This window comes from Ciconia boyciana, chromosome 2 (assembly GCF_034638445.1).
Source record: "Ciconia boyciana chromosome 2, ASM3463844v1, whole genome shotgun sequence".
Classification (NCBI taxonomy): Eukaryota; Metazoa; Chordata; class Aves; order Ciconiiformes; family Ciconiidae; genus Ciconia; species Ciconia boyciana.
This window is the reverse complement of record NC_132935.1, coordinates 82,210,598-82,223,178: the sequence shown is the minus strand read 5'-3', so window position 1 is coordinate 82,223,178 and position 12,581 is coordinate 82,210,598. Positions and strand designations below refer to the sequence as shown.

General features: G+C 40.3%; 1 protein-coding gene across 7 annotated transcripts in view; it reads right to left on the bottom strand.

The window, feature by feature from the left end:
• Positions 1-12,581, bottom strand: part of TRIO (trio Rho guanine nucleotide exchange factor) — a 258,860-nt gene that overhangs the window by 116,719 nt on the left and 129,560 nt on the right. For all 7 annotated transcript variants that reach the window (XM_072853106.1, XM_072853105.1, XM_072853104.1 and 4 more), the window contains 3 exons: positions 8,148-8,317; positions 7,055-7,229; positions 385-580 (listed from right to left, as the gene is read on the bottom strand). In XM_072853106.1, coding sequence (XP_072709207.1) covers positions 385-580; positions 7,055-7,229; positions 8,148-8,317 — 541 coding nt within the window. The remainder of the gene's footprint in view (positions 1-384; positions 581-7,054; positions 7,230-8,147; positions 8,318-12,581) is intronic.

Sequence of the window (12,581 nt, the reverse complement as noted above, 5' to 3'; positions counted from 1 at the left end):
AAAAACATTAAGTGAAGGGGCATAAGAAACTGAAAAGGAAGATTTATCACTTGGAAGCTGAGAATTATGGCTTGAGTGCATTGCTCCGATTAACTGTAAAATTAATTCCTTGCTATTTACTCTAATTTTATTACTTCCTGAGTGGAATCCCTTTCTCAAAAACCTAAATATTTTCAGGTGTTGCCAACTCTTAGATAAAAATTACATGCCATAATGACAACGTATTCTCATGAACTCAAATGATTTGAGTAAAAAGGAAAAAAAGTTCACGTCTCCAGTTTACAGTTAACCAGCATCTCTGTCACTTTCACACATCCCACGGAGAGACAACTGGATAATTCTTATAAAGCCACTGCCCAGAATAGCACGAAGGAGCCATCTTACCAGATGCCTGCACTTCATTGACATACTGCAGCAGATCCTGCCCTTGGTGGATGACATCAAAGGTCAAGTTATTCATGGTCAGGGCTTTGTCTGCATGATGTTGGAGCCTCTGTTCTGCTATTGTAAGATCTTCAGTGTCAAAGTCATTCATCTGCTGAGAGAGCTCATCATTCCAAGACTCAAGGTCTGAAATTATCTGGGGGAAAAAGGAGGAAGACAACGTTCACTTACGCATTAGACAACGTGGTTTTATTTTGAATGTTGCACTTACAATGGAGGTCAGGAACTCGAGTTGCTCACTGTTAATTGACTTCACTGATCAGGTTCAACACGGTTCAGACATGGGCTTCTTCAGCATGGGTTTTAAAGAAGAAGAATCTCTTTGAGAACCACAACAGCTCTCCTTCAACCAGTGCTTGCAACACTATGGGTACCCTTGCCTTGTTTAAGGTACTCCTTCACCAAACACATTGATTGTGAAACAGGTGAAATGAAAATGTTTTTATCTTCACTTTTAAAGGAAAATGTTGATCTAAAACATCTTCTTAATTCTTCAGACTGCACCAAGTAATAATTCACACATCAAGCGCCAGCTTCGCTTTCAATTACACCAGTCTCAAGCTCCTTTACAAAAAAAATCCCACCCCAAAAACAACAACAAAAAACCTGAAACAAAAAAACCCCCACAGCTCTGTGAGCACATTCAACTTTTGCCAGACAACCGAGAAGCGCTACTTGTCACAAAAGGCAGGGTACTTAGTAAATGAAGCAAACCCAAAAAGTAATACTGTAACATCAGAGTTAAATTTTACGTGCTGAAATTATTCAGCTGCACTTCAGTTTACACTTGAATTCTGGATTTTACTCTCAGCCATCAGATGTCCAGAAAAGGGTAGCTAAGGAAGTATTTTTTAGCACGTGTACTGCAACAGTAAGTCCTCCTTGTCTGCCCACACAAGTGCATTTTTCATATCATAGTCCAGAACCTGGCTGAAATGTAAAATGCTCCTTTTAATTAGGATACAAAACTGTTAAGTCTAACAGATAATGCTTACAATCCCCATTGATCAAAGTGGGTTTAGTTCTTACGGCACAGGTTTGACGCATCAGTTACGTATTTCAAACAAGTCTGTTTAATACACTTATCCCTCAAGCTTGTAATCAATTTTTTTTTCCAGAATTTTCAGCAGAGTTTTGCCACAAACTACTGGAGTTCATTGGGAAAGCAAAATTATAGATAAAAAAACAAGTATGGCTTATCGCAGAGTTCTATGATTTCAGGAATAGGACAAACTGATGTGAATGGTGCTAAATGACAGGAAAACACCTATTTATGCAGCAAGACACAGCAAAAAGAGGATCTGACTAAACGGGCATTAGCAACAAAGTAGCTGGCTGCATAAATATTTAACCAAAGTCATTTGCTGTCAGCAAAAGGAATATGCCACTATGCTTTCCAAGTGGTTAATCAGAGCTATGAAGTTTACTGAGACAGCCAAACTACAAGAGAAATTGCAGAAAAACAAGCCTTGTAGAAAAAAACAAAACTGAGGAGAAAGCAAGATTAAGTCATCTGCATAAAGTTTCTGTGGTCAGCTACAATATTTCTTGAAGGGTTGTTTCCATTCTGCTCACACAAAAAAATGGACACATCAAGCAATTATTTTTAAAATTGTGGCATCAGTGAGTTTACTCCCTGTTTTAAAGGTGTTCTGCAAAAGTTTACTTGATTCACTAAGTATTCAAGTTTTGCAACATGCCATGATGGGAGATACCAAACAATTGGGATAGCTATTTGCAATCCCTAACCCCAATCAGCTTGCTCTACCCAAGTGAAAACAGGCAGAAACTCATGTTTCAGGGGTAACACTGAAAACTGAAAAGCTGATGGACAAGCGATGCAGGAAGAATTACAGGACAAGGCTTTTAGCCACTGCTTAAAGCTTCTTTCATCTCTCTTCCATGTGCTCTAAACATTACACACACAATCTATTTATGCATTATGAGTGGTTTCCTTTCTCAACACACACACAGGCTTCCCCTCCCACAAAATCCTTCACAACTTCCCTTTACTTCCCTTTTACTTGGTCCATGCCCAACATGTCTCATCACCTCTCTCTACTCTTCATCTCCTTTTAACTGACCTGAAATAATTCAGAAACTTCAAGTCTTCCTGACAGTCCAGCCTGAGAAACTGCCTACTTCCAGCTAACCCCCTCTTCTGCTCTCAAGCACCTCAGACCTGCTCTTCCCATCTCATCTTTAAAACTCTGTGTTCATTCACTATCAAAAGCAGCAGAGGTCACCTAACATTTGTTTTTTCAAACCACCCACTGCACTACGGCAGTTCTCACAAATCAGATTTAACCACCTTATTTTCATCCAGTTCAGCTAGACTTGTAGTTAGACTTGGTCAAACTGAAAAATCCGAGCGTTAGAGAAGGTTGTGAAACTCCACCAAACATCATCTTTCACCATGGTCTTTCTAAACACTATTAAAAAGTAGATTAAGGTTTTACGTGGCACACTTGTACCACTGTTATAAAAACAAAGCCAGTCTATTTCCCTTCAGAACAGATGCCAAAACCTTAACTTTCTTACTATCAAATTGAGTGGAAATAAAGTAATAAACACCATAAGCTCACAATGGCAGACTGCTGTGGCTAAGTGTCAGTATTTTCGTAATAATGGAATAGTTTAAGTAGATTATAGTCACTATGTCCTCTCAGACTATCCTGAGATTCACTGTACCTGATATGAACGACAGCGACCACCTCAGCCAAGAGGTTTCAGTGATACTGCCTCCAAGCAACGAACAACAGTAAGAACTGTAACTTCTTCCCACATTATTTCATGCAACCTTGAGGTTAAGATCATGGCCCACACATTGTTTAAAGTAGTCTGAAACACTACACAAGGGCAATACATTCCCTGTCCCCTTTAAAAGACCAGGAAGCCCACGATTCAAAATAAATAAATAATGCCAGCATGGTCCCACATTCATCCAAAAGATAAGAAGTCAGTGCACATCACAGCTGGGGTTCCTAGCAAGGGCAGTAATCCTTACACTTTTTCAGCAGTAACTGGGTGTCTCAAGGTAATCTATTTCAGCCATTGCACCCACCGTGCAAATCTGAAATGCATTGAGGGCAGAGTTAAAACAAAAATAACATGCATTAAGTACTCTTTGCCCACACTCTTCAGGGCTTCCCCTGAAGTTCTGCTTTATGAGCAACACTTTTAGAGTCAGCAGGCTCCTATTTTGTTTTTAAAGTTTTGTCAAGACAATTAGCATTAAACAAACAGAACAAAGACAAATGACTAATAGACATTTAAAGCAACTGAATCACAAATTAATACCGCTCTCAGGAAATGGACAACCCAGATCAAACACAGGGTAACTACTTACCATAGCATGTGTTCAAGAAGTTCCTAGTGCAGAGTCTGTGCTGCCTGACATTCTTAGGTTTTAACAAATGTAAAGGTAACACTGAGAGGACACAAGGCAGAGTACAACACAGAAGGGATGCTGACTCTTTTGCACTGAGTGGGAAAGAAATAAAGAACCACAAGTCTCTTCTCAGAAGGGTCTAACTAGCATTCCTTGTACCAACCGAATACTAACCAGGACCTGGAAAATATTATGTGCTGGGGAGAAAGAAAAAGGTAAAATGGTCAAGGGAGAAGAGTTAGGTTTCTGTGATCCAGCACTTTGCATCCTTGCCTTTTCAGCTCTATGACTTAACAGGCATCTTGTAAGTACGGTCCAAAAATAGAGTAGAGATAAAGCTGCAAGTTGAAAAGTGTGTGGTATGCTTTGTGTGGAGCCCTGACACAGGCCTCGAGGCATTTAAGTTACAGACAAGCAAAAATGCACAGACACAGATGAGACACACACATTTCAGGCTGCATACATTGCCACCAGTGTTACCTACCCACTGGCTAGGTCCATACACCTCTTCCCTTATGCTACTAATAGCATAGCCCCTAGCAAGGGACCCCTTCGCTTACATTTTGCTACTTCTTGCCTTTAGTTAACACAGGCGTTCGCAACAGAGTCCTTCAAATAGCTCACGACCAATGGCACTTAAAAGGCTACTAAGGATAGAGAAGGTCAAGTTTATATGCCAAGAGCAAGGGGCAAAACAGACAGTGATGCAGTTATAGCAATTTTAGAAGAGCAGGAGAATCTGAAAAGTTGCAGAATAAAAAGACAGCAACTAAAAGAAACAGAGTATTTTGTCAGCCAATAATAAGGGAAGAGTAAGGACAAGAAGAGGACTAACCCTGCCAGCAAATCTCACCACTGTCCCCAGAAGCACAGCTGCACGGTATGACCCTGCAGTGCTAGGGGAACCCTTTGTCCCATTTTAGCCTGTGTTACTTTGCAAGCAGTAAGACAAGCTAGAAACCCTACTCGCCTTCCAGAAAAACTGTCTTCACAGGATGCTCCCCTGAATGAACTGCCCCTACAGCCAAGTCTTAATTGACTGGGCCAGTCACACAAAATCCAGGACAAAGGAGGAGGTCAAAACAAGGTCTGCAAGTTCCTAGCTGGCATCTGGCTCCTCCTCACTATCATGTTACTTCAGCTGAGCTTCTGCTTTCAAACAACTGACCTGGAACTAGTCCCTGTGTTTTCTTCCCGGAAGTTTCCGAACAGATGTCTGCCTTCAGGGAGAGGGAAAAGAGAAGCATGCTTTGCTGAGGAAGCAGAGAGAGGACATGGTACAGAGACAACAAAGCAATGAACATTTTGCTGAAGACCCTCTGCAGCCAGGGTTGTTTTGTTCCCTGGAGGGCTCCTTGGCAATCTTAAATAAACATGATTTTTGTTTCCAAGCCATATAAACAAAATACACCTGCTCTTTCAACAAGGTAATTGGTACTTTGCTATATGTTTTATGTGCACAATGCAAAGCATGCCAAGTGTCAGCTTCAGAAAAAGCAAGACCTGTCAAGTTAGAATATGTGGCTTGCCATCACCAAACAACATACACAGAAGTACTACTATCTATACAGATGCTATCCTGTACTGAAGGACTGGAACACATCTGCAAAGCAGGGCTCCTGCAACCAGCCTTCTGCTATTGTAGAATACTGGTTTAGGTAACCTACAGCAGAGAGCAATCACCTTAATCATGAACTTCACTCAAACCTTTAACCTAATTCTTCCATTAATTTTCTTGGTATATACCTTGCCCCCCACAGCTGCCATTTCCTCAATAAAAGTGTTCTGAGAACATCACAGACCCCATCGAACACTGCAGGTCACTTCTGCAGGGATTGTAAAGTCACTGACAATCCTATAAAAGGGGATATTGTCTACGTTCCTCCACATATACTAGTCATCCAACTAATTATTACAATCACAATTCTGCCAAGCCTTTTCCTTGCATATTCACAACAGCTACTCTCACATAACCAAAGTAGCAAACTCCCTGCAGACTAGTTTCACCTCCTCAGCATGAATTGCAAAATAGAGAACCTTCTTAGTCTTCCTTTACACCATAGTTGTTATTACTGTAGAGCACACACTCTCACTTCCTCTATAGGCACGGATCAAGGAACTGTGTCTGCCTATTCCTGCATTGCTCCTAACAATGTGCTTAGCTAAACCAGACTTCAGCAATGATATCTAAACCTGATTTTGGGGGTGGGGTGGGGGTGGTGGAACAAAACAGAAAAAACCGAGACGCTATCACTTCTGCCGACTGCCTCTTTGCCCTTACACCATTCATACCTAACCAACAGCTGCAGCTTTTACTATGTACCAGCAAAGAGGTAAAATTACCACTGTAACTCCCAGTTTCCAGAGTCTCAAGATAAGCCATTTATATACTCAAGCAGGATCATTACCAATGGATAACCCTGAACCTTCTGAGGCACCAACTCAGTTTCAGTCGCTGTGTACAGCACTAGTGGTTTTACAGAAGTCAGATGATCAACTTAGCTGAAGCTTTATAATGCAATTCTATTAAGCTAAGCTCCACGTGGAGTTTCATGTCTGTTTGTATGCATGTCCCCGCACATAAACAGAAGCTTTCCAACTGATAAGCTGTAACCCTCCTCCAAGATTTGGATAGCCTCAAAACTTCTTGAAGTTTTGCAGGGGTATGGCACTACAACTGCTTTTGCATTATTTTCAGAGGTGGAAAAGAATCTTATTTAAAAAACAAACAGACAGCCCATATAACATCCCTGAAGATTACAACAGAATTCAAAACAGCACTTGTAGCTGTCAACTGAAAAAAGACTGCTGAATTGGAAAAGAGAAGAGGGGTGTTACTACAAAGCAACAGTTTAGAGGGTTTGTACCAAACCATCTTGCAAGTCTTATTCATATTAATGTAAGCATACTAGTTATAACAAGGTAGCTTGATATTCAAACCAAACTTACCAGATGAAGCAACTAGTACACTATGATTTTACAAGACACTTGTTTAGAGATGCACTGGGAGCCAATCAGAGCTGGAGTTAATATCAAAAAGCTCAGCTCGGCGCCCTCCTGACACTTTCATGTACAAGACAAAAGCCTTAGTTCAGGTAAGAACCAAGTCTATCAGTCATTTGAGCCACATGCCAATGCAACTACACAACCATCTCAGCATAAACATTCCTACATGAGAAGAGAAGTAAGTGCAGTGCAACTCCAAGAGCAGACACTCACATCTATTGCATCTCTTTCAAATATGCGGAGCTGCAGAAACAGCTCAAGCTTGATCTTGCGTTCTTGAAAAAGCTCCTCCATCTGAGACTGGGCCTCATCCAGCTGCTGCAGGACTGTCTCTATGTGGTTGATCGAGCTGTTATGGGGGGTCTTGTTACTAGAAATGGCAGAATCCCTATTCAAAGCAGAGAGAGGGGGAAGGGGGGGGAGGAGGAAGAAAAAGAGTATTATTGAAAAAAAGTCCATACAATGTGGATGCTATACACGACCACAAAAATGCAAGACTGTTCCAGATAAGGTCAGTGCAAGTCATATTACATGAAAGCTAAGTCTGTACATCTTTGTTAATAAAAGTCCAAATTATGTTTTAGTACTTGAAAAAGCATTAGGAAATTAGATTACTTTCATTTTTTGACTAATTCAACATTTAACAACATTCTTTTTAAAGGAAGAATAAAATTTAAAACCAGAGACAAACCCTTATATTGTGAAAAGGAAGTGGCATGTAATAACTATTTACTTTACTGAACCTTCCTGGCAATGAAAAAAAAAATAAATCAAAATTAGATAATAATAAAAAGAATTATTTAATTTTTACTTTAGTATAAAACCTGCAAATTCAGATATGATAATATCAGCTCCTGCAGCAAAGGGGACATGTACCAGTGCAGCTGGGGCCCAAATTTATTTGGATTGTTACTGAATGAAATGGACTGCAAACTTACAATAAAGTTACTTATCAGTCTGCAAAACAATTTCAAGTGTCTCTTTATAAAAAGGCTGCGGCTCAGAACTCAAAACACTGTGGAGTCCTGCATGTCAGACTACAAAGACATACGATTGCTCCTATCACAAAGGTAGCTTATGCAAACAAAATCTCCTTCTTGTGGAGGTAGTGTTTATAAACTGAGCTTCCTGTAAACAGAGGGTTAGAGACCATCAGTACAGCATGAAACATCATTGTAGTCCTAATATTTATAAGTTTTATTTATAGGTCATATCTTGTAGTCATCATCTCTACCCTCAAAACAGAAAGAGCTTCACAGAACATCAGACGTACACCAGAAGAGATTTAAATAAAAATTTGTTTTACCTTAGTTGCTGTATAAGATCTTCGCCTTCTTTTATGACATTGACTGTAACCTGCAGAGTGGTCTGCTGTTGTTGACCAAAACGTTTAATCAGGTCTTGGACAGCCTCCACAGACTCAGCATAGACATCATCAAGCAGTTCTTTCTGCAACTCTTCAAGCCATGTCCACAGCTAAAGGAGAGGGGGGGAAAAAACAAAAAACAAAACAAAAAAACGTAAGCCCCAGGATCAGGCAGTCACTATTCCAAATCAATCTCCCTGGACAAGAGAAAACAGACTGAGGTGGGGGGGGAGAAACAGGATTTGTTTCCCTTGATAGAAAAATCCCATCCTCAATTTAATGAAAACAAGCTTTTGTTTCAAATAAGGTTTTCGCTTCTTGGAAATACCAGGAAAGCTTTATCCGTGTTGCTAAGTCACCCTTTCTTTCCCATTTTCCTTCTACAGTACTGAGCATATCCGATTGAGCAGCACAGAGTTCATAGCGAGAATCCCATCTGCAGCTCTGCGAGAGAGTCCCTGGGAGGGAAATGCTATGGTAACACTCCCTGAGAGAAGGGAGGGAGGAAGGAAGGAAGGAAGGAAGGGAGATGTATTGTAGCCACCATCAAATTTACACTGCCAGGCTGACACATGCACACAGATAACAACACTTTTCAGTGGCCTTCAAAAAAAGGAAAAAGGGCATTTCAGAAAACAAAACACAGCGAGAAATCAGATGTGAGAAGTTATTTTTCTATCATGATCTCTACAGCTATGCTGTTTACCCTCTCGATCTCAATTTCACACTATTACAACAAAAATCATCACAAGTAATTCCACCCGTTAATTCAACGTTTTCCCCCCCTACTTAACATGTGCACGTATTCCTGTTCAGAACTACCCACGCATTGCAGCTTATGGAAAAATCCATAGGCATATGCTAGCTAGGTATCGCTTCTGGTCACTTGAACCCTACTGTGTTCTCTTCCGCAATTTCATGAGGCAAGCTGTTGCATCCTAAGCTCCATGTGAAAATTATTCATCAACAAACCATCAGCCATCTATTGTGCCACTGATAAAAACACTGCTTGAAGAGAGGGAGCACGGCTGTCTGCTGCAGCACTCCTGTGAGCAGCACTCACAGCACTATGAAACTGCTACTCTTCATAGGAAGCATTCAAACCAGGTCCCTCCTCTCTATTTTACCATCACATCCCAAACCCTGCAATTCCAAGACCAAGGATTAGAGTTTGGTTTTTATGCTGAAAGAGCAGCTCTATTCTGATTGAAAGTAGTCAGATCTTGTGACTACATTTTAAACTCTACTTTTATACACTTTAGAGATAAAATAGGCTTTATTAACTTTGAACCTAATTAAAAGGTTAACAGTTAAAATACAGACAGTAAGCAAACTGCCTTAATTTCAAAAGACAGAAAAACAAACGTTTTATTTCTTTGCTTAACACTTTCCACAGAAATACCCATTTCATGCTGCTGTTTCTATAATGTTCTGATCATAAAGGTTTCCTAAGTACCAATGGAGCTACATTAAAATAGAAAACTCAGCGAAGGAGTCTATATCTTGATTAATCAGTTCCTTTGAATCTTTACTTTAAAAGCAAATGCTAGTTTTTGTATCTTAGAGCCTTACATGCCTCCTGAGGTAGGTTTTGAGTTAACCAAGCCATAGGCTAAAATTTCACTAATTGGGAAGAATTAATGACGTTTAACCAGACCCTTTTCTACAAACCTATGACCTCCCCCCCCAAAACGGAACTGCCTATTCATACACACTGTGTTATTCTGACTAGTCATATGCTTCAAAGACAATGCCTGTCACAGATTTGAATGCAACTCCATAGCTGTAAACACCACAAGCTCAAGCCACAGCAGTCTTTCTTATTAAAAGGAGCGCAAATCAATAGAACTTAGCAAGTGGGTCAAAAGCACTTGTCAACATTCATTCCAGCATAACCCAATGCAGCATCCAATTTTTTTTTTTCCAAATGCATACTTCAGAATGTAAATTTCACTTCAAGACAAATTAAACTTAAGAGCAAGAAGGCTGACAATACAACCTGAAAACATTACTCAGTTTTCAACGCCCAGCAGACATGTTTTTATTCCTCTCTTAGCTTGTGAAGCTTATGTGTGAACCATAATAATAGGACACTGTGTTAGAGACCTTCCATGTGAGCTGGCGTGTACACACAACCAGTGCAGCTTGCAACTGTGCAAATATATTTGAGAGTAACACTTCGTTGTTGACTGCAGATCTCATGCATTTGGTGCTAGCTGGAAGAGCTCTACCTCACACTTATTGCACTGTCTATAAAAGGCCAGTTTTCAGAGATGTTTATTACAGGCACACTGGAATTAAGCCATTTTGAGTCTCTGGGATGGTATCTAGTTTGCCGCTTTGCCTCCCTTACAAGCACCTGCACCGCGGCTGAAGGCAGGTCTAAGAACCACTTCAATTTTTTCCAATATGTCTTTCGCAGATGGGTTGTCACACCTGTACAAGGGACACCTCACCTCTGCATTTCTTATTCTTCACATACACTTCAGCCACTTCTGTAACTGGGTGGAGAGAACCCAGCAGGAGCAACAAAACTTGTAAGTGTTGGGCTGGTGATGTACTGTGCATGCGAGTACTTCCCTCAAAGCTCACCCTGGATGCTGGAGACCAAGCCAACACAGAACAAGCAGACTTCTCCTTCTGCGTAGTCAGTTCAAAGCAACACCACCCGCCTAGAGTAGAAAGACATGGGCACTAGCATAACAGAGTGTTATGCCGACTGGCTTAGTGCCTGGTCAGCACGGCATGACTGTAAACATGGTATCTTGCCCCCAGGGTACCAAAGGGGTCAAAAATACACTCTGTTTGCCTGCTTCATTAGCTGAATCACCCACAGCTTGGGCAGGAAAAACATTTTACAAATGTGCAGAAAGAGAAGGATAGTAATTAGTATGCATTACTTGTCTAGCCGTGATTCATACGCTGTCAAAAGTGGAACAATTTAAGCCATTTCTGAAGTGACTAAACTTCCATAGCAAAAGTTACTCTAATACATTACCAAATAAGCTTTTTGCACTTTTCCACTAAGTAAGTTTCTGACAAACAGCTTCCCCTCAAAATAATCTTGATGTTTATACACAAAAGTTAGAATAAAGCCAACACAGATGAACAAAACTGCCAGGTTATTAAAGCTGGATAGAAATTCATGCAATTTACTGAGAGGAGCTTAATTCATAATGGGTGGCAATAGCCAGCTGGCTTGTATACAGCTTTAAAATCAGAATGAGCACTGGATATACTGGAAATTACATGAATTACCTTGTTTTCAGATACAAAACTAAGGATGAAAACAGTACAAGGTTGCACAGCAAAGCCAAAAGAAAGCAACCAGTTTACAGTGGGGGATGAACAGAGACAGGAGCTTACCCATACATGTTCAGCAGTGCAGAACTACAGATGTTATAGTGCAATGATTTTCTGAGGTAACGCATTATTCCATAAAAGAGAGCTTGGCAACAAAAATCTGGGGGGGGGGGACGGGGGACGACGACACATGACACACCCAAAACCAAACTTGTCATTAAAAAACTATTAACTAAAACTATTAACTATTAACTTTCTCTCAGTGTGAACTTTTAAGAAACTTCCAGGCATGTTTTTTTCTATTCTCTGTAAAACAAGCAGCACGAAGATCCCTAAACAAACCACCGAGTCTTGTGATCTCAGTTAGAACTTCATCCAGCAGCAAAACAGCTCTAACATACAGTGAGAAAACGGTATAAATAACTCAATCCAGTCACAGAAGGAGGCTCTTCTGCTCTTTTCATCTGCTCTTCACATCTTATCAGAATTAAAATTGGAGAGGGAAATCAAATTCTGAATCCCTGACAGGCAAATGTTTCATCCAGCAGATTTTTTTTATTGATCTAAATATAGCACAGACTAAGAAACATCTGCTTGAATGAGCCTGCATCCTGTGCTACCTCTTTCCTAAGTTCTTGGGAGCGTGCCATTAGTCATCGAGATGGTATTATTTTAATTGTCTGCAACATCCTGGAAGTTTCAGTGTTTCCATCATGGGCCTCTATCCATTTAAGTCCCATCCCTACAATCTCCTGAAAGACTGCAACTAAATAAGACCCTACAGTATTTTACCAAATATAATCAGAGAACAATTATTTTTGACTAAATACCTTCCCAAGTGCACAGAGTTATTTTATTAGGGTAAAATATCTGTCACACTCTTTTGCAATTTTTTTTTTGCAAATTTATTTTTCATTTTTATAATAAAGGCTTTTGGATATTCAGTCAGCCTTTTCAGCAGGGTAAGACAAAGAAAGGCACACAGTTTCTGCATGTAAAAACTGCCAATTCCTCTTTTCTGCCCCTGCCCCCCAGCACAACGTTGCAGTATGTATATCACCACAGGCACAC